At 48.3% G+C, this 22,353-nt stretch overlaps 4 protein-coding genes across 5 annotated transcripts in view; 3 read left to right on the top strand and 1 right to left on the bottom strand.

Moving 5' to 3' along the window:
* The first annotated feature begins 463 nt into the window (after window positions 1-463).
* Window positions 464-6,797, top strand: LOC136472857 (protein ROLLING AND ERECT LEAF 2-like). 2 transcript variants are annotated; one of them, XM_066470566.1, is made up of 7 exons: window positions 464-881; window positions 2,628-2,740; window positions 2,808-2,891; window positions 2,985-4,379; window positions 4,468-4,685; window positions 4,760-4,983; window positions 6,000-6,797. In XM_066470566.1, exons 4-7 carry the CDS (start codon window positions 3,044-3,046, stop codon window positions 6,601-6,603), a joined length of 2,382 nt encoding a protein of 793 aa, XP_066326663.1. In that variant the 5' UTR covers window positions 464-881; window positions 2,628-2,740; window positions 2,808-2,891; window positions 2,985-3,043; the 3' UTR covers window positions 6,604-6,797. The 2 variants fall into 2 exon arrangements, with proteins under 2 accessions (XP_066326663.1, XP_066326664.1); XM_066470567.1 differs by lacking the exon at window positions 2,628-2,740.
* Window positions 6,798-9,311: 2,514 nt separating this feature from the next.
* On the bottom strand, window positions 9,312-12,385 carry LOC136478521 (uncharacterized). The gene is made up of 2 exons (XM_066476992.1): window positions 10,046-12,385; window positions 9,312-9,773 (listed from the first exon to the last, which is right to left on the bottom strand). The coding sequence occupies exons 1-2, from the start codon at window positions 12,383-12,385 to the stop codon at window positions 9,312-9,314; spliced, it is 2,802 nt and encodes a 933-aa protein (XP_066333089.1).
* A 5,325-nt stretch (window positions 12,386-17,710) lies between these two features.
* On the top strand, window positions 17,711-18,645 carry LOC136469526 (uncharacterized mitochondrial protein AtMg00860-like). The gene is made up of 2 exons (XM_066467689.1): window positions 17,711-17,798; window positions 18,203-18,645. Exons 1-2 carry the CDS (start codon window positions 17,711-17,713, stop codon window positions 18,643-18,645), a joined length of 531 nt encoding a protein of 176 aa, XP_066323786.1.
* Window positions 18,646-18,834: 189 nt separating this feature from the next.
* The window catches only part of LOC136469525 (uncharacterized), a 13,166-nt gene continuing 9,647 nt past the window's right edge, over window positions 18,835-22,353 (top strand). The window contains exons 1-4 of the mRNA XM_066467688.1: window positions 18,835-18,980; window positions 19,421-19,544; window positions 19,638-19,781; window positions 19,916-20,157. Coding sequence (XP_066323785.1) covers window positions 18,835-18,980; window positions 19,421-19,544; window positions 19,638-19,781; window positions 19,916-20,157 — 656 coding nt within the window. The remainder of the gene's footprint in view (window positions 18,981-19,420; window positions 19,545-19,637; window positions 19,782-19,915; window positions 20,158-22,353) is intronic.

Genomic DNA, 22,353 nt, shown 5'->3' with positions numbered 1-22,353 from the left:
CATGGAGAAAATGACTAAGTGGGGAGTATTATTAGGAAATGCTACTACTAATAAAGAAATGTAGGGCCACGCCTGAAATGTGCCGAGACCAATTCCTATGAAAAAAAAACTCAAAATCTATCTGACGACGGGTCGCGCTCTAGCGTGAGTGCGCGACTCGTGCCCACGCTCTCCCTCTCTTCTTCTCCATCTCCGGCGGCCTTAGAAAGAGATCGGTGGAGGCAGGTAGGCCCAACGAATGGGACGAGAGAGACAACGATGAGGTGGAGGCGACGGTAATGCCGCCAGAGCGGGCGGCGAAGGAGGTGGTCGAGCAGAGTTAGGGTGGCGGGCGACCATGGCCTGACAACGGAGAAAAGGAAAAAGGAGACCGGCGCGGGCACAGTAGAGTCTTGCCGGAGCTCTGCGGTCGCGGCCGAGGAGCTATGGCAAGCTACTGCGCCACGGCGGGGGCGGTGTCGGTGACGCGGTCGCGCGATATCGTCGTCCAAAAAATAAGTGCTGCCGAGACCAATTTTCATGGGTAAAAAAATGAATGGGGTATCATTGGGAAGAAAATACTACTACTAACAAAGAAATGTAGGGCCACGCCTGAATTCAGTTTCGCATAGCATCTGACTGCCCCTAGCCTAGAGTCTCCTTTCCTCCTCCCCATTCCCCACCTCTCTCATCGCCGGTGATTTCTCCTCCCCTGTGCTCCTTTGAAGCCTTTTGACCGTTGTAGCGCGTCTCTCTCCTGCTTCCGTTTCCTGCCACTCCACACACTCTCTCTCCCCCTCTGCAGACTGCACAAGGCCTCCTTCGTCTTCCACTCCTCGTTCTTGTTCACACAGCAGCAGCCTCCCGGAAAAGAGAAGGCCGTCTCCCTCACTCTCTCTCAGGTATACTACCTCCGATTCTAATGCGAATGCATACACGCAGCTCGCGCGCATCGTGCCTTTTGTTCTGTTAAATTAATGTTTGCAATCGATGCGGCCGGGGTGAGAAATCTGTGGGGGCCAAGGCCAAAGCGGGGTAGAGAGAGCGAGAGCGAGAGGCGGAAGGAATGGATTCGTTCTTGTAGAGCTAGCCGCTCCCGATCTTTACAATTCTGCGCATCCTTTTGAGTGCTTCAAGAACATCTATGCCGTCCCTGGTTTCTCTTCTCGGTACGCCTTCCCTCCCTCTGATTTATGTTCCGTTCCTCGTCGCCTTTGCTTCCTTCGCACTTCACAATGATGTCTGCCTGTTTCAGTGTTCCTGCTCACTCGGCCTTCGTTCTCCTTTTTTTTTCTTTGCATTTTTCTTGTCGCCGTTCATCTTTGATGTGGCAATTGGTGAGAGGGGAATTGTTCACGGTTCTTGCAGCAGCAGTGTTTGATGTTTCTGTTCTTTTTTTTTTTTCGTCTTCTCCTGATTTTTCCTCCCATCTCCTTCACCTGGTTGCTCGTACCTTTGGCGTTCGTCAGGATTGTGCTGTGGTTTCCAGATTTTTATCGAATTAGTCTTTTCAATCAACCAACATATCCTTGTTTTCGGTGTTTGTTCCACGATTTTAGCTCTCCCTGTTTCGGCATGAACTGTGGTGCGTTCAGAGTCACAGTGTGAGACATGTGTGCCCTTCCATTTTCAGCTGAGTTCATGGTTTCACCTCTTGGCATACAATGGCCCTTCTCTGATCTGTTAAAAGATCAAAATTTTCAGTGCGAACAGGAGTTTGTAGAGATTCTCGTTCCACTCCAATTTTCTTCTCAGGCTACCGAGAGAAACTGAACAATGGATTCCTAACAGTTTCCTTTCTCTGAAGCAGTTTCGTTTCTCTGAGCCACCAAGAGCCCGTGACCTCTCTCTCTCTCTGTGTGTGCGCGCGCGCGCGCGCGCAAAGAGACAAAGTTATTATTAGCTATAAATCATCACCAGAATTTTGGGCTTTACCGCAGTTTTGTATGTTTCTATGTTTTTACTTTTGCCAACTGCATAGACAACTGAATACGACTACTCCATCCAGGTCCACCTGTTTGTACAGTGTTTGAGGCTTACAATGGTGCTCTAGTTTTACTATTAAAATCTTCAGCGGCTGATCCCTGATTTCACATATATGATATCTTTTTATTGCCTTTCGTGTCTGTCTATAGTTTAAAGACATTAATGATGACATTATTTATGCTAATCTCCCTGAAACAAAATGTGGCGTTGTACTAGCACTGCTAGTTTTCAAGGCACTGTCCTCACCCGGCATCTTACAGTGTCCTGAACTGAATTTAGTTTAGTTGTCGAGTCCGTTTAGTGATGCAAGTAGCAGAAGGTAGGCCCCTTCATCTCTTGCTGGGCCAAGGATGATATTCTTCACTTTCATGCTTCCTTAGTCTTCTTTTAGGAGAAAAAAGAATTTGGTTGCTACCGAACAAATGTGTAGTGCAGTGTAGGGCATGTTGCAGTGGGGCATTTCATTTGCAAAGGATCGTCTTTCTGATGTCTTGTAGTTTTCATTCCACTTTTGGGAATGATAGTTTCAGTGTTTTCGACTTGCACATGGATAACCTATGCTTGAGTTTATTGTTGATACATGTAGTAAGCTTAGTGTATATGATCATTCCGCATCATCACTGTTGTTTCTGAAACTCACTGAAAGGGCGTACCCAGTGCAGAGAGCTCCCGCTCTGTGCGGGGTTTGGGGAAGGGTGTCAGCGGCGAGCCTTACCCTCGCCTGTGCAATGCGAGGAGACCGCGACTCGAACCCGGGACCTTCCGGTCACAGGCGGTAAGACTCTACCGCTTGCACCAGGCCCGCCCTTCTTCTGAACTCTCTGAAACTTGTCAAATTGTAGGATTGTGGTCCAGGTCATCTCCCCATTCACTGGCTTCAGCAGCAGTGTTCTTACTGGCAACAAGTGACCTTTCTACAGTTTTAGGTAATTTCCACAGTGATGGATGAAGCAATACCTGGTTTCCTGAAGCTGAAACTTTTCTGTAACATTTTGTCATTTTTCTCCTCACGTTCAAAGCTTAGAGATTATGATCCAAGCATGACTGGTCCTTGAACACTATACAAGGCTTTGGAGAGATGGGATGTGCTGCTTCCAGGTTAGAAGATGAGGAGGCTGTCAAGATGTGCCACGACAGAAGGGACTTCATCAAGCAGGCACTGGAGCAGCGCAACCGATTTGCATCTTCTCACATTGCTTACATCGAGTCCCTGAAGCGTGTTTCAATGGCTCTCCAACGGTTTGTTGCTGGAGATGATCAACATGAGCTCATCTTCGATACATTCATCTCTCCTGTCAAGCAACAGAAGCCAGAGATGCTTGGGCTGCCTTATGGTTCATATGAGAAGAGAACCATTCATGTCTCAAGATACCTGAGGTCAGGACCTAACCCATCAGTGTCAGTTGAGGAGCACCCACGACCGGTGGAAACAGTCCGTGTCGAGTCACATTACCCTATGGACAATGACAGTGGCATGGATAGGTTCTTACCAATGCACTCACCGGTGAGATCGTCTTCATACTACCCACCACCTTATAACAGGCCAAGCTACCCACCTCCATCGGCCCAGGAACCAGTTAGGAATTCTTCTTCCTATTACATGTCTTATGACAGGCCAAGCTATGCACCTTCATCACCCCAGGAGGCAATGAGGACTTCTTATTATGGATCTTATGACAGGCCAAGCTACCCATCAACATCACCCCAGGAGCCACAGAGGAATTCTTATCACGTGCCATATGACAGGCCAAGCTACCCACCTCCGTCACCCCAGGAGCAGGAATCATCACCGTGGGACTTCTTCTGGAACCCATTCTCATCGCTGGACAGCTTTTCATATCCCCGCCCTCGGAGTAGCTATGACAATGTGGTCACTGATGATGAACTTGCGAGGTTACAACAGGTACGAGAGGAGGAAGGAATTCCAGAACTTGAAGAGGAAGATGATGAGTGTCAAGAGCATATACAAATGCACAGAAAAGAGGAAAAAGAAGAGCATGACAATGCAGATGATGATGAAGATGATGAGGAAGATGATGACGAGGAATGCGAGCATTCAGATGAGTGTATGGTTTCTAACGAGGGCACTTGCTCTGTGAATTTTGATGCCAATATGAAGCAAGAAACAAAGGGATTTGAATCCAAAGGTATTCAGTGTACTGAAGCACCAGAACCTCGCAAAACAGTAGAACTTGAGATAAAGGCACACAAGAAAGAACTGATGAGAAACAGAGTAGCAAATGCAGAAGAAACTCCTGGTTTCACAGTATATCTGAATCGAAGGCCAGCAAGCTTGGTTGAGGCCATGAAGGATATCGACTGTCAGTTCTTGGGGATATGTGACGCTGCTCGGGAAATCTCAGTAATGTTGGAGGCAAGTAGAGTTCAGTACTCAACCTCAAACGATCTTTCTGGTACTGCTTTTACGATCCAATACTGAAATTACTTTAAAGATCCAGATTTGACACTTACTGAACATAGCTTGTCAATTGTATATTGCAGCGAAGATGCTGAACCCAGTTGCACTTTTGCGCTCTGCGTCATCGCGTTCATCATCTTCTCGTTTCCTTCTTGCTCCCTCTAGCTCAATAGATGATCTCTATGACAATGAGACTAGCAGCTGTTACTCTGAAGAATCTTGTAGTACCATGTCTGGAAGTCACCACTCGACCTTAGATAGACTTTATACATGGGAGAAGAAATTATACAAAGAAGTAAAGGTATGATCTTTGTCAGGAACTTACACCAGTAGACAAATGCAAGGGAAAGTCATAACTGTTTTGGTCACTTGCAGGCAGGTGAGCGGTTAAGAATCGAGTATGAGAAGAGGTTGACACATTTGAGGAACCAAGATGTGAAAGGCGAAGAACCTTCCTCTGTTGATAAGACTTGCGCAGCATTGAGAAGCTTGCATACTCGGCTGAAGGTGTCAATACACACAGTTCAGTCAATATCAAGAAGGATTGAAATTCTAAGGGATGAGGAACTGCATCCTCAGCTTATGGAGTTGATTCAAGGGTATGGTTCTGTTCATCCTAGGGATTCTGCAAATGAAAATTTTCTACGTACCATTATCACTTGCAAATGACTCAAATTTTTTTCTTGGAGCCACACAAGTTAGAAATAAAATGTTAATTGTTGGAAAATGTCCATAATGCCTGAACCTTGATTGCTTCTGATGGGTTTCAACTCTAGCCTACCCCAACTTGTTTGGGACTTAAAGGCTTTGTTGTTGTTGTTGTTGTGGAAAATGTCCATAATAAAGACTAAATAGTAAATACAGCCAATTAAGAGCGCCCAACTTCTGTTAGTTGAAGTTTACTATTGACGTCGTCTAAGTTTTCAGTTAATGTAAGATGAACAGCTTGTAATCTGAAGGAATGTGTTTTTTTAAGAATAGATAAATGACAAAAATGAATAACTCATCTGTGTATTGAGTATTTTTTTTTGAATCAACTGTGTATTGAGTATTGACCAAAGGGGGAAATGGTAGAACAATCTTAAGGCTTATTATAAATTAATCAAGTAGTTTGGGGGTAGTGTATCTAACAATAATCATTTAACTGTTAGTATTTTACAAAGACTTTTTGCATGGAAGCTCTAAAACCCTTTCTGAGAGTGTAAACTGAAAGCAGAAACAGACCATAAGATTCAAAGATCAAAAGGAGGGCAATATACATAAACTCATTGCTGACAGGCTTGCATTGCAAAGTCAACTTCATTTGCGTAGCAGAACACTACAAGGTCTAGAAGTCTAAACAGAATCTTTTGCTATTAGCATACTTAAATTACACAAAATGAAACATACTTAAATCACACAATGAAACATAACTAGAGGCAACAAAAGAGCTGTATTCTGATCAAACTGTGTTTACTCATGTATCAACCGATCATAACTATATAATAGCTGAGCAGACAGAATACCTTAAACCTTAGTCTTTTACACTGAAAATCTGGTAAGTACCATCAAGGAAATAGCCTATAATTCTGCATAACCACAACTGGAACTGAGTAACTGACCTTTTGTTATGCAGGTTATCGCGGATGTGGCGCTCCATGGCTGAACGCCACAAAGTTCAGAAGCGAACCATCGAGGACGCCAAACTTCTCTTCCTCCAGCACCACCCCTCGGCCGCCACTGCCATCTCCCTTGGTCCACTAGAGGCTGCAACTCCCCCACCGGCTGCCTTGGCATTGGAATCCGAGATCCAGGCCTGGCGAGGAGCCCTGGAGACCTGGTTGTTTGCGCAGCGCGCCTATGCGCGCGCACTAGCCGCGTGGGCGCGACGATGCCTCGGCATCAGCAGCGCGGCGCGGCCCAGCCATCCGCTGCCGCCGGCGTTCCTAGTGTGCATGGAGTGGGGGCGCGCGGTTGACGCGGCCACTGAGGCACGAGTGATAGACGGTCTGGACTTCTTTGTCGCTGGCGTCGGGTCAGTGTGCTCGGGCGTGGCTACCGGGATGGAGGGCATGGCTGGGCGGGTGCTGTGTGCTGGCATGGCAGTGGTCACTGGCGCCATGGCGGAGTTCGCGGCGGCGTCTGCAGACAGCTATGACGCAGCTGTCACAGCTGTGATCACCGCGGCGCGTGCGCCGGAGCGCGGGAAAGAGAACGGCATGGGACAACTGGAACGCTAGGAAAATGCTGTGGCGGTTGCTTTGTTGGTTGACACCATGACATAGAGTGGCTCACCTTTGTGATAACGATGAGTAGGAGATGAAATTAAGCATGCAGTTACATATGTAGTCTTGTGATTGATAAGAATGCTATTACAAGGCTATCTATTCTTGCTAGTGATTGCTTATAGGTTCAGCACTTGTGGTATTACCCTAAGGAGAATGCGAACAGTGTTGTAAATTCATCTCTTTTTGTTTTTTTAGAAAAAGAAAAAGTCACATAAGACCACATACAACCAAATTCTTATAAGGTTTTCAGCTCATTGGCTGATCACAAATTAAAGGGAAGATAATGCAAAAATAAAATAAATAAATAAAATCACATCCTATCCATTCAGGATAAAGACGAAGACTTCTAAAGCTCTCCTAGTCAAACGGATAACACTTTCCCCTCATATCCTTATCGGCTGAAGGTAGTTTGCATACAACATAGCTAAATTGTGGCCGGCCATAAATTAGGCCAGCCGCATGGCCGCTCCGGTTTTGGGTACCCAAAAACCATTTACCATCGTCTTTCCTTTTCTTGCAAAAACTGCTGCCGCTGCTTCTTCCTCTTTGCATGTCCACCCCCGCCTTCCTCGCCTGCCGGCCCCCACCAGCGGCTGCCTCATCGCTGGTTGCGCTGCCCACCTTCCAGCCCCGCCCCTCGACCCCGCACTCCTTGTCCTCGCCCCCCCTCCCCCCCCCCGCTGCCCACCACCCCGCCGCGGCCGCGAACCTCCGGCGAGACCCTACGTCTGGGGCGATCTCCTTCTCCTCCTCGCCCCCTCTCACCGCCGCCATGGCCATGGGTGCCCCCGCCTTGACCTAGCCTGGCCACCTCCTACGTCGCCAGAACCCTAACACTGTCCTCCCCCCGTCCCCACCGCCTGTCTCTCCCGAGCCCCTTCTAAGCCCATCTGAGTTTGGGACGAAGAAAGGGAGGGAGGGAGGGAGGGAGGGAGAGAGAGAGAGAGAGAGAGAGAGGAGAGAGAGAGAGAGAGAGAGAGAGAGGATGGCGCACCACACATGTCGCTGTCCCTGGTAGGGTTGGGGGCGGTGGTGGATTGCCGTTGACTGCAAGGGGGAAGATGGCGCCACAGTAGATCCTGCGTCCCTCCGTGTCGCGCCGCCGCCGCCGCATCACAAGTGAACATCGCCGGAGTTAGGAAAGAAGAGAGGGGGAGAGGGGAGAGAGAGAGGTGGGAGACTGAGGGGAGGGGGGAAGAGAGAGATGGATGGGGAACAAAAGAAAGAAGAGGATAAAAATGATGGGACCCAACATGTGCTAAATGGCCGAGCGGTGCGCTACGGGTGACGGTGTGTTGGATAAGATCACGGCCGTCTGAAACAAAGACAATGCCAAAAAAAAACTTACATGTTTCCTCCCAAAAATATCATTACATTACACCAAATCGCCTAAATGATGGTAATGAACCCCACAAAAATTAAATGGCATTCTTTTTGCCTTATGCCTTGTACCAAAACCCAACAGCTACGTGATAAGTTCTCCAAATAGTCTTAACATGGTAGAAGAAAAAAGGGTATTTAATTGTTTTATTACAGTCACAGAAACTATATTTTCAACTACTAATTGAATTCCTTTTAGCTAAATTACCTTTCATTAAAATAGTACCCCCTCTGTAGATAACAAAGAAAATTTTTGATCTTTTGAGGAAGTTTTAGCTTCCATATATGTGAATCCAGTACTATTCATCCAAAAAACGAAGCTTTCCAAAAATATGCGCCCTGTTCGTTTGGTTTATAAACCGTACTTTTTCAGCCAACGAACAGTATTTTTCTCTTAGAATAAATCAGCCAACAGTACTTTTAGCCATGACTTATCAGCCAAGCGAACATGGCAATGGTAGATGGTGATGGGGAAATCAGTTGATTGACCTTTAAAAAAACAGCCATGCATGTACATGCGCCTGGTGTTGTGTCTCAACTAACTGATGAACCAGATAGCTCCAACGTTCAACAGGGAAATGGTATAAAAACAAAGAACAAAACTGCTTCCTAATCACATGACAAGAAGCCAAGAGTATGCCATTCTGCATGCACTCTTCTAACAGAAATGAAATTAACCACCTAAAACAACTAGCTATATGTTGGCTTTATAGAAAAGAACAACAACGTTGATTCCTCGCATGCTCGCCCTTCATTCAAACTGCTTGCTTGATACACTTGACTACTTGAGCTGCACTTCCTCGAGTAGTCTTGCCCCGTGGTAGACAACCTCTGGTATCGATCCTTTATCTTCAATATAGCATCCGGACATGTTCATCTGCTCCGATCTGGACCTAAGGAGTTGATGAAAAACAGTATATATACATGTTCATCTAAAACAAAAAGCCTATGGATTCTCGCTTCACCATAAAAAAGTCGGCTATCCTCTGGGATTTATTATGCATCAGCTTTATGATATTTTTTTGAAGAAACAGGAGGGGTTTAAACCCCTACTGGAAATTTTATTAAAATAAATGGGAGAAAAAGTCAAATAATACAAAGCCTTAACAAGAGTGTTCAGGGGTACAAGATAAGATTAAGAAATCCATGGTCTCTCTAGACACAATCCTCTAGGCCTGGAAGTCTGGAACACAATACACATACACCCCATTACCAGACAACCACAATATACTGTACATGCATTAATTAACCACACAGATGAATATTATCACCCCTGATGGTTAATCAGGCATGGTCGCAAGGTTAAGCGGTGGAGTTGCAGAATGAATTAACCTTTTTGCCGTGGCCACCAGAGCAGTCAAAGATGGGCCACTCTCAAGAACAATGCCTATGTTGCCATAAAAGACCCTGTACTTCTCCACTTTGGATGGGGTCATTTCTATTTTGGTCAGTGCTTCCATCATTCGCCCTTCTCTCAATATAGTGGCGTAGCGAGGACATAATTTCACAATCGATATCACCATCTCAACTATGACCCTTCTCATCCTAGGGTATTCAGGATTTGGTTTTCGGTTGGAGTTGAGTGCGCCCACCAGCTTCTGAACAAGCTCTGATTGGTTGGTTTGTAGCTGTAGCTGATCATGTATAGATGGTTCTGGGATCATGTCACAGATTTGTGATACGAGGCCGATTAGGACCTCCAGGTGTTTTCCCTCCTCAAACATTATATTTTCCATCACCTGCTTGAACGGTGGTGTGACAACAATGTTAGGCAATCATGACTATTTCAAGATTCATTAAATGGCAAAAGGAAAAAAACGAAACTAAATACTATATGGCAAACACTATAATTTTTATATGAGCATTCATGTTTTTAAGCTTTTTTTAACCTACTAAACTCCAGTCATAAGTTCTACTATATACCATATGCTTCAAATTTCAAACCAGTAACTTTAATGATACAAATAATGAACATTCCAAAATTATTTATCTTAGTAGCAATAGAGAGACTCACCATTGGGAAGGCAGATGACAGGTGATTGCCTGCATCTTGATGGCGCAGTTTATCTTTGGCATGCGCACAGATATTCTGGAGTAGACTTGTCGCAACATATCTGTACTCATCTTCACACAACATGTTCTTAAGATCCTTGATAAGTTCATATCGTGTTTCCTCCAAGATAACCAAGCAATTTGGAGGGCTCTCTATTGTAAGGTTTGCAAGTGCTTCTCCTGCGGCCATTCGCAGGGACTGATCATCGTAAGTATTGCTTGCTCCATCCTTCCCAATAAATGCATGCATGAGTTTGCTAATAGTCACCTTGCAGCTCCCAATCTCTTTCCTTGCATCCTCATCCAAGGCCAGCTTGGTTAAGATATCAATCACCAGTTTCATTATCTCAGGGCTACTGCGGCTGTCCTCCAAGACACTTTCAAGGTTGTTCAGTAAAAAGAAGTTGTTGTACAGCTGTTGCCGAAGTTCCACCCCTATGTTTTCCCCGGTGCTTGCAAGCCTCCTCACAAAATTCAGGGATGCACATATCACCGCACGCTGCTGCTCATCGTTGCTACTTTCGCCGTCGGTTGTGTAGCTTATGAGGCCTATAATCTTGGAAATGAGGTACGTGGCTCTGGCAATTTCTGCACAATTGTCGGGATCATGAGCAAGCCTCTCTAGAATTGCCATGCCCAGTATGGGGAGTGAGTCCTGATGAGTCAAGGGCAGCTCCTCCAGAATAGAACACTTGTCTTTCATCCTCTGCCAATAGCGGCGTACCCAATAGCAGCCTCCTTGCTTATTATGCCCACCCAGTTGTCCATCTGTATGTTGGCTACCTGCATTTCCTCCACTGCAAGAAGCTGTTTGTGCTGAAGCTTCATGATCTGCTGGGAGGTCATTACCGGCATCAAGGAGCGAAGACACCATCTTCAGCATACCCGGGATCTCTGTAACTGTAAGTCTATCAGCAATGTTGGCGATGACCCTAGCGGCAGTAAGCCTGGTATCACGGTGTCTGACATCTTCCCAGCCAAGCATGCAAATCAATGCGGACAATGTCTTATTGGACCTGATGATTTTTGTCCTCAGCTGTTGACTGGATTTGGTTTCCTTGTTTTCATGTAGGAGGTTGCCAAGAATAAGAACACCAGCTAGCTGTATCCTATCACTTGTCTTGGAGCTTAGGGACTCCTTGGCGAAGCGGGCGACGCTCACCGTCTTCCTTGTCGAAAACAAGCCAATTTCCATCCATGTCATGTAGGCATACTCGTAGTACAGATCAATGGCTTTTGCTCCCTGCTGACCTCTGAGTTTTAACTGACGGACAAGCATTCTACGTGGGAAGAAGGAGAAGAGCCCAAGAATGCTTGCCGTGATGTAGAATGAACCTTGGCATATTGCCAGCACGTAGAAGACTTCAATTGCCGGCATCATGTTTGGGCTAGGACTGTCCTCATTCGGATAATCAGAATGCAGGCTTTGGATCCGCAAAGATGAGAGCAAGACCTGAATGACAGCGGCTGGGATAAGGAAGTTCTCAATCAGCAGCACAGCTACCAATAGGATGAATGATAAGCCGGCAGCGAGGTATGCGAAAAGACGGGCACCCAAAAGATCACTTAAAACAAGAATTGGGACTTCTACTGTCAGATAGCAAAGGAACAATATGTGCAGGATCACATCGATCCAGCACCCAACTGACATACTACTAGGAGTATCTGTGTTTTGTGGCGGAGACTGTAGGCTGCCAAGTGACAGTACTGCTGTTGTGAATGATATGATGAAACTATTTGGGTCCACTACATGACCGCGAATTGTAAGTGCAGGTGGCCATATGACCAGAAACGAACCAAAAGCCAAGATTAAGGCTGAAATCACTTTTGCAAGAGATAGCAGACAGCGGCCCCAAGGAGTATTTGTCAAGTTGGCAACTATTTGGGGCCTAGAAATAAGCAGCAACACTGCCACCACCATTGTTAGTATCTCTGCTGACGCGGAGGCAAGACTAAATGCCGTCGTGTCATAAAAACTGTAACGATGGTGATCTGCCTTTCCTTTAATAAATGGAGCGACCTGGAATTGATCCATGAGACGTCTCGTTGGCCCAATAAAGCAGAGAGCATAAGCAATAAGGAAGCTAACCACGACAGCCCACAACAGCAATCGCCGACGCCGTCTGGACTGTCTCGTCAGCTGAGAAGCACCTCGTAGCTTCATCTTGCTCATAACAATTAGTAACGCCGCCTGGAGAGTGCCCAAGCACATAGGTGCAACAACCGGCACCCATGTAACAAGGTCTATCAGCATGCCCATAAACAGCACCACCTCGTTCCCTTCCTGCGGCCGCCCTAACATGCGAGCGAAAGACACATTAATCCATCTGAGTGCCTTCGTTGTGCCGAACAGCGATAGGTTATCCGATTTGTAGTCACGACTAAAAATCCTGATAAGGGAGGGACAAAGATTCAGAAGAAAGCACAAAGACACATGAAAATTAAATATCTCACTAGTACGGAGGTCCTTGCCCGTGTGCCAGCTCTTAACTACTTCCTCCGGTCCAATTTATAACGCATTTCGCATAAGTCAAGAGTCAAACTACTCCCCCCGTGCCATGTTAGACTACGCCTTATAAACTGAACTTGAGGGTACCACAGTTTTACTATTGTCCAGGCTGGTTTTCAAGGCAATATGGAAGCAAGGCAGGGCATGCGATCATCTGTATCAGTTCTAAAAGCCGACCTGGAGGACGTTCTCAAACATCACAATGCAATTCCCGCATGTGTGCAGTTTTCAAGCTTCCGCAAGACATCATGTGTTATTTGCGCACGTCAGGTTTGTAGGCTTTGAAACCCAAAACCCACTTACCCACACATTTTCAGCCTGTTCGTTTGGTCGTATTTGGTTTATAAGTCATGGCTTATCAGCCAACGAATATTATTTTTCTCTCACACCAAACCAGCCAATAGTACTTTTAGCTATGGCTTATAAGCCAAACTAGCCCAAACGAACATGGCGTTACAGAGTTCTGATAATAAAAGGGCTAATTCCTGAGCTAGCATAGGGAGGCCTCACTGACCTGCAGTATGCTGATGAGTAGATGACACAATCTTGTTTGTCGATTATAATGAGAAGAGTATAATTAATTTAAAATTCCTGCAGTACGCTGATGAGTAGTATACGACACAATCTTGTTTGTCCATTACAATGAGCAGAGTAAAATTAATTTAAAATTCCTGCTGTTCAGTTATGGAGAAATGTCTGGAATGTGGATCTACTATGGAAAGAGTAATTAAGGTGATTACAGTTGGAATCATGGAGACGAAAATGATAGAATTGCAAAGGTCTTTACCTGCGGGGGGGGGGGGGGGGGGGGGGGGGGGGGGGGGGGGGTGTTCCCCATGAAATACCTCGGCCTACCCATGAGTGACAGAAAATTAACCCAAAAAATGAGTTGGGTGAACGTAAAATAGAAAAGAACTGGATACCTACAAATGTGTTCATTTGTGTTCTGGCGGAAGATCTATTTTTATCAACACAAGTCTAACCAACATTCCAGTGGACACAATGGGCTTCTCTGGTTGCATGAGGGTTAAAGGTTGGACTCAGCTGGAAGAAGGTTCTTTGGGAAGGAGTGGGTGACAAGAAGAAATATGATATGGTAATGTGGGAGGCTTTAGCTAAACCCAAGGAGTTTGGAGGTTTGGGCTTTACACACGTACAAGGGCGATTGAATGCAGCTCTATTACGTAAATGGATATACATACTAGATAGCGGAGAGGATATAACATTTGCATGAAAGGTGTTGTGGAGAGAAATATTTAGGAAATATAAGAGCTTTAATCAATCTTATAATAGAGGGGACTCTCAATTCTAGCAAGGTTTAAATGTTGTTAAAAGTTGGTATGAAAGAGGCAATGGACTGCTAGTGGAGAGTAGGGATGACATATGGATAGAGGAGTGCTCCTTGGAGGTAGTCTACCGATGTCTATTCAAGATCTCTCTTGATTTGAGAAAGTCAATGGCTGAATGTTGGTGTTTCGTACCATTGACTAGTAAATTTGTACTCACGTGTTTTGTTCAGATGACTTAGCACTCAGCAACTCAAGATTTATATTGGTTCAGGCAAGAGCCCAATGTCGTGGTGTTGATCATATTCCTGAGCCCAAGCTCTCAAGTTTGCAGTTGGGGTGAGTGAGAGTGTTGAGAGTAGTGAAGGGATGTCTAAGACTACTGGGAGCCGAAGAGACTTGGGTACTAGGCTATTAGGTGTCGAAGAAGAGGAGAGGAGGGAGTTGCCGCCCCTTAATTATATTAGCCAAGGGGTAGGGTTACAAATAGAGAGGAAAAAGAGAGAGTATTACATGGTGGGTAGTCTTTACGAGATACCATTGGGCATGTCTGGTAATGGTAGTCTTCCCTACTATCGCCATGTTGTCGTAGTCGTGGTGGGCGTTGTGCGAACAGCAGTGTGCCAGCGACCATACCCACACTAGAGTTGATAGAATAGTGTCCTCAAATTAGTCCGTGAGGCCCATCTTGTGTTCCTATTTTGCATAGGGTTATTATGGGGCCGGGCGTGCCTCACCCTGTACATAAATGTGCAGGAGAGGAATACGTACCCCGCTTGGCCTTGTGCCTATATGGGTGGTCCCTCTCATGGTGCTTGTACAGGTCGGAGGTTAGGGTGTTCTTTGTCCCTGGACTTGGCCATCTGTTAGGCCGGTCAGCTACATGCTTGCTCGGGGTACTTTCCAATTGAGGTAGTGGGCCCATTGCCTCGACCCTCGAGAACAGAGTCGATGCCCCGGTTTCGAACGTTGTTGCTCCTAGCCAATTGCCAAGCTAGTCGGGGTGCGCCCCAAGTGGTTAGTAGGCCCTATACCCTGAGTTCGGAGCCTAGGGCACCTGCCAAGCTTGATAGTAGCCCCCCTGGCCCCCTCCTCGAGTCCTCCTGTTTGACCGAGTGTCGTATGATGGGGTTGTGCCTCGCCCAAGTTCCTTAGTTGACAAGGGTACTCGGGGTACAGGTAGTCGTCAATGATACTGCTCAAAATGAGTCGAACTTATCCTTTACAAGGAATTTAGGAGGAAAGGAGTCGGAGGAGTGGACCAAGTTGATGGGTAAACTAGAGGAGTGGAGTTAGCAGGGAGATGATGTAGCTGTTTAGAAAGTAGAAACTCAAATATTTTTATGGGTATAGCACATGATAGGGTACAAACAACTGACTGGTTAAAGAAAAGGAATTGGGATGGTCCTAAAGAGTTTAAAAATGTGTGGCAATTTGGAGACAATTGATCATCTCTTCAAATGTCCCTTGAAAGTTTTTGTTTGGTGCTGGGTTAGAGACGTCTAAATTGGACCTCAAGTCCAGCGGATAGAGGTGATTTTGCGCAAAGGTTTATGGAAACGGTGCTAGAGCGCAAATGTTGTTAAAAGTTGTGTTCTCAAATATCTTTTGTTAAAAATCCTAAAAAGGTTGCTTATAAAGTGTATGGGTTTCTTTAGTACTAGAAAGCAATGGTGAAGACAGCATGCAACTGGAGACCGTGGAAACTTTACTAGCAAAATCGAAGGACAGCCTCTCAAGATGTTGAAGACCTGATGTGTCTTTGGTCTTCTTTGTTCAGCTTTACGCTGTCTTCTTATGTCATGTGGGGCCATGCCTATATAAGGAAACGGTGCGCCCGGGATGGCCACAGAGCCACTGAGAATCTAGTCGCGGTCACCATGCAGGCAGGCGCGCCAGCTGAGGATATGGCGTGATCACCCAGCATGTAGGTCAGGAAGAAATGGCAAGTAGCTAGAAGGAAATAATAGCCGATCAAGGCCTTAGAATTAGGAGCAATTAGCTCTAATTTGTAGTGCCAAATGGCCTATATATGAGGATCATCAGGATGAATAAGAATTAAGCAAGAATTATTACCTAATCTCTCGTCTTGTTTCTCCAAACCGTCTGGAGCTGAGGGGCAAAACCTCGCCTAGTTACCATGGGTCGCGGCTACGAACTCCGTAGCCGGGGTCCTGCTAGTCTCGGACTTGACGTCCTTGACAACCTGGTATCACGATCTAGGCCTTCCTCACCCAGCCGATCATCCTCGCCTCCACCGCCGCTCCGAGCTTCTTCTACCCCGCCCACCCCTCACCAAGCCGCTGTCATGGGAGACCGGGAGGCCACCCTCCAGGCTACTCTAGACGCCCTAGCCACCATCCTCAAGTCTCTGTAGGCATCAGTCGATGCCAACTCCCAGGCGATACAATGCCTGAACGCTGCCCAGCTGACGTCGTCTTCCTCCGGCAACAAGTCCGCCACAGGGGAGCACCACCAGGACCGGCTGCCACGATTCCAGAAATTGGATTTCCCGCGGTATGACGGCAAATCCGATCCACTCATCTTCATTAACCGCTGCGAATCCTACTTCCACCAGCAGCGCATCATGGAGGAGGAGAAGGTTTGGATGGCATCCTACAATTTGGAGGAAGGTGCCCAAATGTGGTACATCAAGATACAACAGGACGAGGGAATTCCATCGTGGCACCGCTTCAAGGACTTGTTGCACCTGCGCTACGGACCTCCTCTGCACTCAAACCTGCTCAGCGAATTGGCGGCATGCAAGCGCACGAGCACCGTCACGGAGTATCAGGACCGCTTCCAAGCGCTCCTCCCTTGCGTGGGCCGCCTAGACGAGGAACAACGGGTCCAGCTCTTCACTGTGGGCCTCCAACCACCGCTCAGCTTCAACGTCGAGGTGCATAATCCGCAGTCCCTCGCCGGAGCTATGAGCCTGGTGCGCAAGCTCGAACTACAGGAGCAGTACGCGGTGCCTCCACCTCGCGTGGCGCCCCGAGAACTTCTACTTGTGCTCGCACCGGGTCTTGCTCTGCGGGCGTCGCCCGTGAACACCTCGACCGCCCTAGCCACAGTCACCATGGAGGGCCGGTCGGTCAAGCGCCTCACCCAGGTAGAGCTGGAGGAACGCTGTCACTTGGGCCTCTGCTACAACTGCGACGTGAAGTTCGACTGGGGGCACAACCGGGTCTGCAAGCGTCTTTTCTTGCTGGAGGGCGTTGTGGAGGACGACGAGGACGTTGAAGAGGGCGCCACCGAGATGAGCCCCCACTTCTTGCTCCACACCATTGCTGGTGTCCACTTCAGCGACATGATGCAAATCCAAGTCGCGCTAGGCGACACGTCCCTCATCGCACTCCTCAACTCCGAATCGACCCACAATTTCATCTCCGAGGTAGCCGCATAGTGCACAACACTTCCTCTACAGCACCGTCCTCATCTGACGGCCACGGTGGCCAACGATGAGCGCGTCTCCTGCCTAGGCATCATCCACCAAGCCACGCTCACCATCAGCGGTGACACCTTCGCCGTAGACCTGTTCGTCATGCCTCTCGCTGGCTATGATGTGGTCCTCAGCACGCAGTGGCTCGCATCGCTGGGGCCAATCCTCTAGGATTTCCACGCGCGGACGATGGCATTCAAGCGGAATGCGCGTGACGTCTGCTGGCACAGGATGGTAGGCCCTGCCACACCTGGCCTCCATGCAACTACTACCAGCACCACCCTGCTAGACAAGCTCCTTGACTCCTTCGATGTCTTCGCTGAGCCCCATAGGCTACCTTCCCCTCGCAGCCAAGACCACAACATCATCCTCCTACCAGGTTCGCAACCCATGGTGGTCTGCCCCTACCGGTACCCGGCGACGCACAAGGACGAGCTGGAGCAGCAATGCACCGCCATGCTGGACCAAGGGCTCATACGCTAGAGCTCCTCGGCCTTCTCTTCCCCGGTCCTCCTCGTCAAGAAGTCCGATAGGTCGTGGCATTTCTGTGTCAATTACCGCGCCTTGAACGCGATCACCGTCAAGGACGCTTTTCCCATCCCGGCGGTTGATGAGTTGCTGGACGAACTCCACGGCGCCAAGTTCTTCACCAAGCTAGACCTTCGCTTAGGCTACCACCAGGTCCGCATGTGCCCCACCGACATCACCAAGATGATGTTCTACACACACGACAGGCTATATGAGTTTCTGGTGATGCCGTTCAGGCTGTGCAACGCTTTGGCCATGTTCTAAGCCCTGATGAATGACGTCCTATGCCCTTTCCTTCACCGGTTTGTGCTCGTGTTTTTTATGACATCCTCATCTACAGCTCATCTTGGGCAGATCATCTCCGGCACCTCCGTGCCGTCCTCACCGTGCTGCTGCAGCACCGACTCTTCGTTAAGCGTTCTAAGTGCGCTTTTGGGGTTGCCTTCATCTCCTACCTGGGGCATGTCATCACCGAGGCTAGCATCGCCATGGATCCCACCAAGGTGCAGGCGGTCCAGGACTGGCCCCAGCCCCACTCGGCGCGTGCAGTACGGGGCTTCCTTGGCTTGGCGGGGTACTACCACAAGTTCGTCCATGACTACGGCACCATTGCGGCTCCCCTCATGGCGCTGTTAAAGAAGGAAGGGTTCCACTGGACTCTCGACGCCACCACAGCATTCCAGGCCCTCAAAGCCGCTGTCACCTTGGCTCTGGTTCTGTCCCTGCTGGACTTCGACAAGCCGTTCATCGTCGAGTGCGATGCGTCGACCCACGGGTTCGGGGCAGTGCTCATCTAGGAGAAACACCCGATCGCCTACTTCAGTTGGCCCGTCGTGCCGCGACACCGTTCCCTCGCCGCCTATGAACGGGAACTGATCGGCCTCGTCCATGTCATCCGTCATTGGCGTCTATATCTCTGGGGACGTCACTTCCTAGTGTGCACGGACCACTACAGCCTCAAATTTCTCCTCGACCAGCGCCTCGCAATGATCCCACAGCATCATTGGGTCAGCAAGCTCCTTGGGTTTGACTTCACCATTGAGTACAAGCTCGGCGCTATGAACACGGTGGTCGACGCCCTCTCGTGCTGCGACACTAAAGAGGGCACTGTCCTCGCCATCTCCATGCCTCGGTTTGACTACATCGAGCGCCTCCTCCAGGCTTAGGACACCGATCCGGCCCTCGTCGCCATTCGAGATGAGATCACTGTAGGCACCCGGGCGACGTCGTGGTCCCTCATCGACGGCATGGTGGCCTATGATTCCCGCCTCTATGTTCCGCCGACATCCCCACTACTGCTGGAAATCATGACCGCCATGCACGAGGATGGCCACGAGGGTGTGCAGCACACCGTGCACCGTCTCCACCGTGACTTCCACTTCCCCAACATGCGTCGCATGGTCCAGGACTACGTCCAAGCTTGCTCCACCTGCCAGCGATACAAATTGGAACATCTTCATCCCGCTGGCCTGCTCATGCCGCTGCCAGTCCCAAAGGCGGTCTGGACTTCGTGGAGGCACTGCCGCGCTTTGGGGGAAAATCTGTCATACTGACAGTGGTGGATTGTTTCAGCAAGTATTGCCACTTCATTCCCCTGGCTCACCCGTATTCTGCAGAGTCCGTGGCTCAGGCTTTCTTCACTGACATTGTTCGACTCCACGGCATGCCTCAGTCGATGGTGTCCGACCATGAACCGGTGTTCACTTCCAAGTTCTAGAGGGAACTGATGCGCCTCATGGGTGCTAAGCTGCACATGACAACGGCTTTTCATCCGCAATTGGATGGCCAGATGGAGGCAGCCAACTGCGTCATTGTCATGTACCTTCGCTGCTTCACCGGTGACCGGCCCCGTCAGTGGCTTCGCTGGCTGCCGTGGGCGGAATACATCTACAACACGCCCTATCAAACTTTGCTCCGCGACACGCCGTTCCAGGTGGTCTACGACCGGGACCCACCTACCATTTGGTCCTATGAGCCGGGCGAGACTCGTGTCGCTGCCGTCGCCAAGAGCATGGCGTCCGCGATGAGTTTCTGGAGGGCGTCTACTACTGGCTTGAACAAGACCAGGCGGTCCAGAAGCTGCACTATGACATGCTGCACCGGCAAGTCTCCTACGCGGTGGGCGACCGGGTTCTACTCCATCTACGCCATCGCCCGGCCACCTCACTGCCCTTGGCGACCACAGGGAAGCTAAAGCCCCGCTTCTTCGGGCCGTACCGCATCACCGAGCTCATCAATGAGGTTGCTGTGTGCCTCGCCTTGCCTCCGCACACTAGGCTGCACGACATCTTCCACATCGGCCTCCTCAAGTAGTTCATCGGTGATCCGCCAGCCACACCGCCACCTCTTCCAATCATCCACAACGGCGCCGCTGTTTCGGAGCCTGAATGGGCAGTGCGCATCCGCCTAGCTCGCAACGTTCGACAGGTGCTCATCCAATGGAAGGGTGAAACCGCGACCTCTGCAACCTGGGAAGACGTGGACTCCTTCCTCCACAAGTACCCTGCGTTCCAGCTCGAGGACGAACTGCTAGTCGAGGGGGGGAGAGATGTCATGTGGGGCCATGCCTATACAAGGAAACGACGTGCCCGGGATGGCCGCAGAGCCACTGAGGATCTGGTCGCGGTCACCATGCAGGCAGGCGCGCCAGCTGAGGATATGGCGTGATCACCCAGCATGCAGGTCAGGAAGAAATGGCAAGTAGCTAGAAGGAAATAATAGCCAATCAAGGCCTTAGAATTAGGAGCAATTAGCTCTAATTTGTAGTGCCAAATGGCTTATATATGATGATCATCAGGATGAATAAGAACTAAGCAAGAATTATTACCTAATCTCTCTTCTTCTTCCTCCAAACCGATTGAAGCTGAGGGGCAAAACCTCGCCCAGTTATCACGGGTCGCAGCTACGAACTCCGTAGCTGGGATCCTGCTAGTCTCGGACCTAACGTCCTTGAAATCTTATGCTTGTAATCGGGCTATGCTAGTTTTCTTTTAGGAAAATGGTGTTCTTGCCCCTTACACAGATGTGCAATTGTGATTTTGCCCTCATTTTTCTAACTTTGTGATTTTGCCCTTAACTGTTCACAAGTCAACACGATTTTCCCCCTAGTCAACGCGAATTTGCCCCTGTTTTAAACGTTGACCAGGGGCAAAATCGCGTTGACTTGTGAACAGTTAAGGGCAAAATTACAAAGTTAGAAAAACGAGGGCAAAATCATAATTTCACAATAAAGTAGGGACAAGAATACAAGAGCCCCTTTTCTTTTGGTCTAATCTCTTAGTGTTAACCTAGGGTTGAGAGGTAGCTTTGTGATGGTAGAGAGAGGTGGCAGCGGAAGTATGTTTCTTTGTTTGCTGCAGACTGTAAGCTAGTAACCGAGTGAATTCGTGTTTATGCTTTCGATATATATAAGCAGAACCAAGGTCTTTGGTCTAAACATAAGAAAAAAGTTGGTGATATTTGTGTTGCAAAGCAATAATCTCACGCACATGAAGAAAAGAAAAACGTAGGAAACAACAGACTAGCCAAAACCTGCGAAAGCCTCCTTTTCGTAGTACATTTGCTGAGGTTACATTCATCAGCCCAAAAATCACAGTCCACCTGTGGCCAATTTTGGCCCAACACAGAATCACGAGGCTAGAAAGACAGTCACGGGATGCCGCTGCCCATCTGGTACTAAAGTCGAGTAATAAACCGACTGAAGTTGTTTTACTGTAAGAAAAAACACTGTAGATTTTAGCTAATGGTTGCGTTCGCTGGTCTGATTTTTCTAGATCAGCCGGCTATTCCTCCTCACAAAACACTATTCATTAACCAGCCGCTACACTATTCATCTCCCACAAAACCAGCCAGTTTCAGCCAAATTTTAGACCAGTGAACGAGACCAATAAGTTCAAACGAACAGACCTATAGGTGGCATCGAGTTATTGTCAACCTAGATGGAATAGAAGAATACCGATGGGCAGAGGCCAGTCTCAAGTTAGAGAGATAGTGAAGGGAGAGTTTTCCTGCACTCTATTTTGGGTCAATCAAAATACTAAGTGCGCAAATACATATAAAGCAGCACCTATATCAGCTAAATATATAGGCTTTCCACCGCGAGCTGAGTTTGGTTAGCTTTCTTTTATGGAACTTGTCCATTCGGTTGAATCTTCATTTGACGTGGATGTCTGTATTTTTCTAAATTTATTTTAGAATTTAGGGGGCACTATTTGGCATGCCTGTCGTGCATGTGTTCAGGTATAATAGGCCTTCTCTTGGAAGTATATGATGACGGCAAATAATGGAAAAAAACTGACGATGAATGAATAATCAGCAGCACGTACCTGAAGGCTTCTATGAAGATAATCACCATGGCAGACCAGAAATCCAGTGGCTCCAGATCAGAGCAGAAGCCGCCAAGCAAGACGCCGGTCGCCCAGAGGAAGGCCAGCGCACCGAAAGCGTTTCCCGCCCACTCACCGAAGGCAACAACCCGCACAAAACTGTTGAGCGTCTGCTCCCTC

This window comes from Miscanthus floridulus, chromosome 8 (assembly GCF_019320115.1).
Source record: "Miscanthus floridulus cultivar M001 chromosome 8, ASM1932011v1, whole genome shotgun sequence".
In the NCBI taxonomy this organism is placed as follows: domain Eukaryota; kingdom Viridiplantae; phylum Streptophyta; class Magnoliopsida; order Poales; family Poaceae; genus Miscanthus; species Miscanthus floridulus.
The sequence above is the reverse complement of the archived record's forward strand: the minus strand, read 5'-3'. Positions and strand labels throughout refer to the sequence as shown.

Bases quoted from the DNA above. Each gene is read 5' to 3' on its own strand.
- LOC136472857 (XM_066470567.1), top strand. From the start codon at position 3,044: ATGGGATGTGCTGCTTCCAGGTTAGAAGATGAGGAGGCTGTCAAGATG. The intron at 4,686-4,759 runs GTATGATCTTTG...GGTCACTTGCAG, and splicing joins AATTATACAAAGAAGTAAAG to GCAGGTGAGCGGTTAAGAAT. The intron at 4,984-5,999 runs GTATGGTTCTGT...TTTGTTATGCAG, and splicing joins CTTATGGAGTTGATTCAAGG to GTTATCGCGGATGTGGCGCT.
- LOC136478521 (XM_066476992.1), bottom strand. From the start codon at position 12,385: ATGTTAGGGCGGCCGCAGGAAGGGAACGAGGTGGTGCTGTTTATGGGC. The intron at 9,774-10,045 runs GTGAGTCTCTCT...CCACCGTTCAAG, and splicing joins TGTCATCTGCCTTCCCAATG to CAGGTGATGGAAAATATAAT.
- LOC136469526 (XM_066467689.1), top strand. From the start codon at position 17,711: ATGGTGGTCTGCCCCTACCGGTACCCGGCGACGCACAAGGACGAGCTG. The intron at 17,799-18,202 runs GCTAGAGCTCCT...CATCTTGGGCAG, and splicing joins GCTGGACCAAGGGCTCATAC to ATCATCTCCGGCACCTCCGT.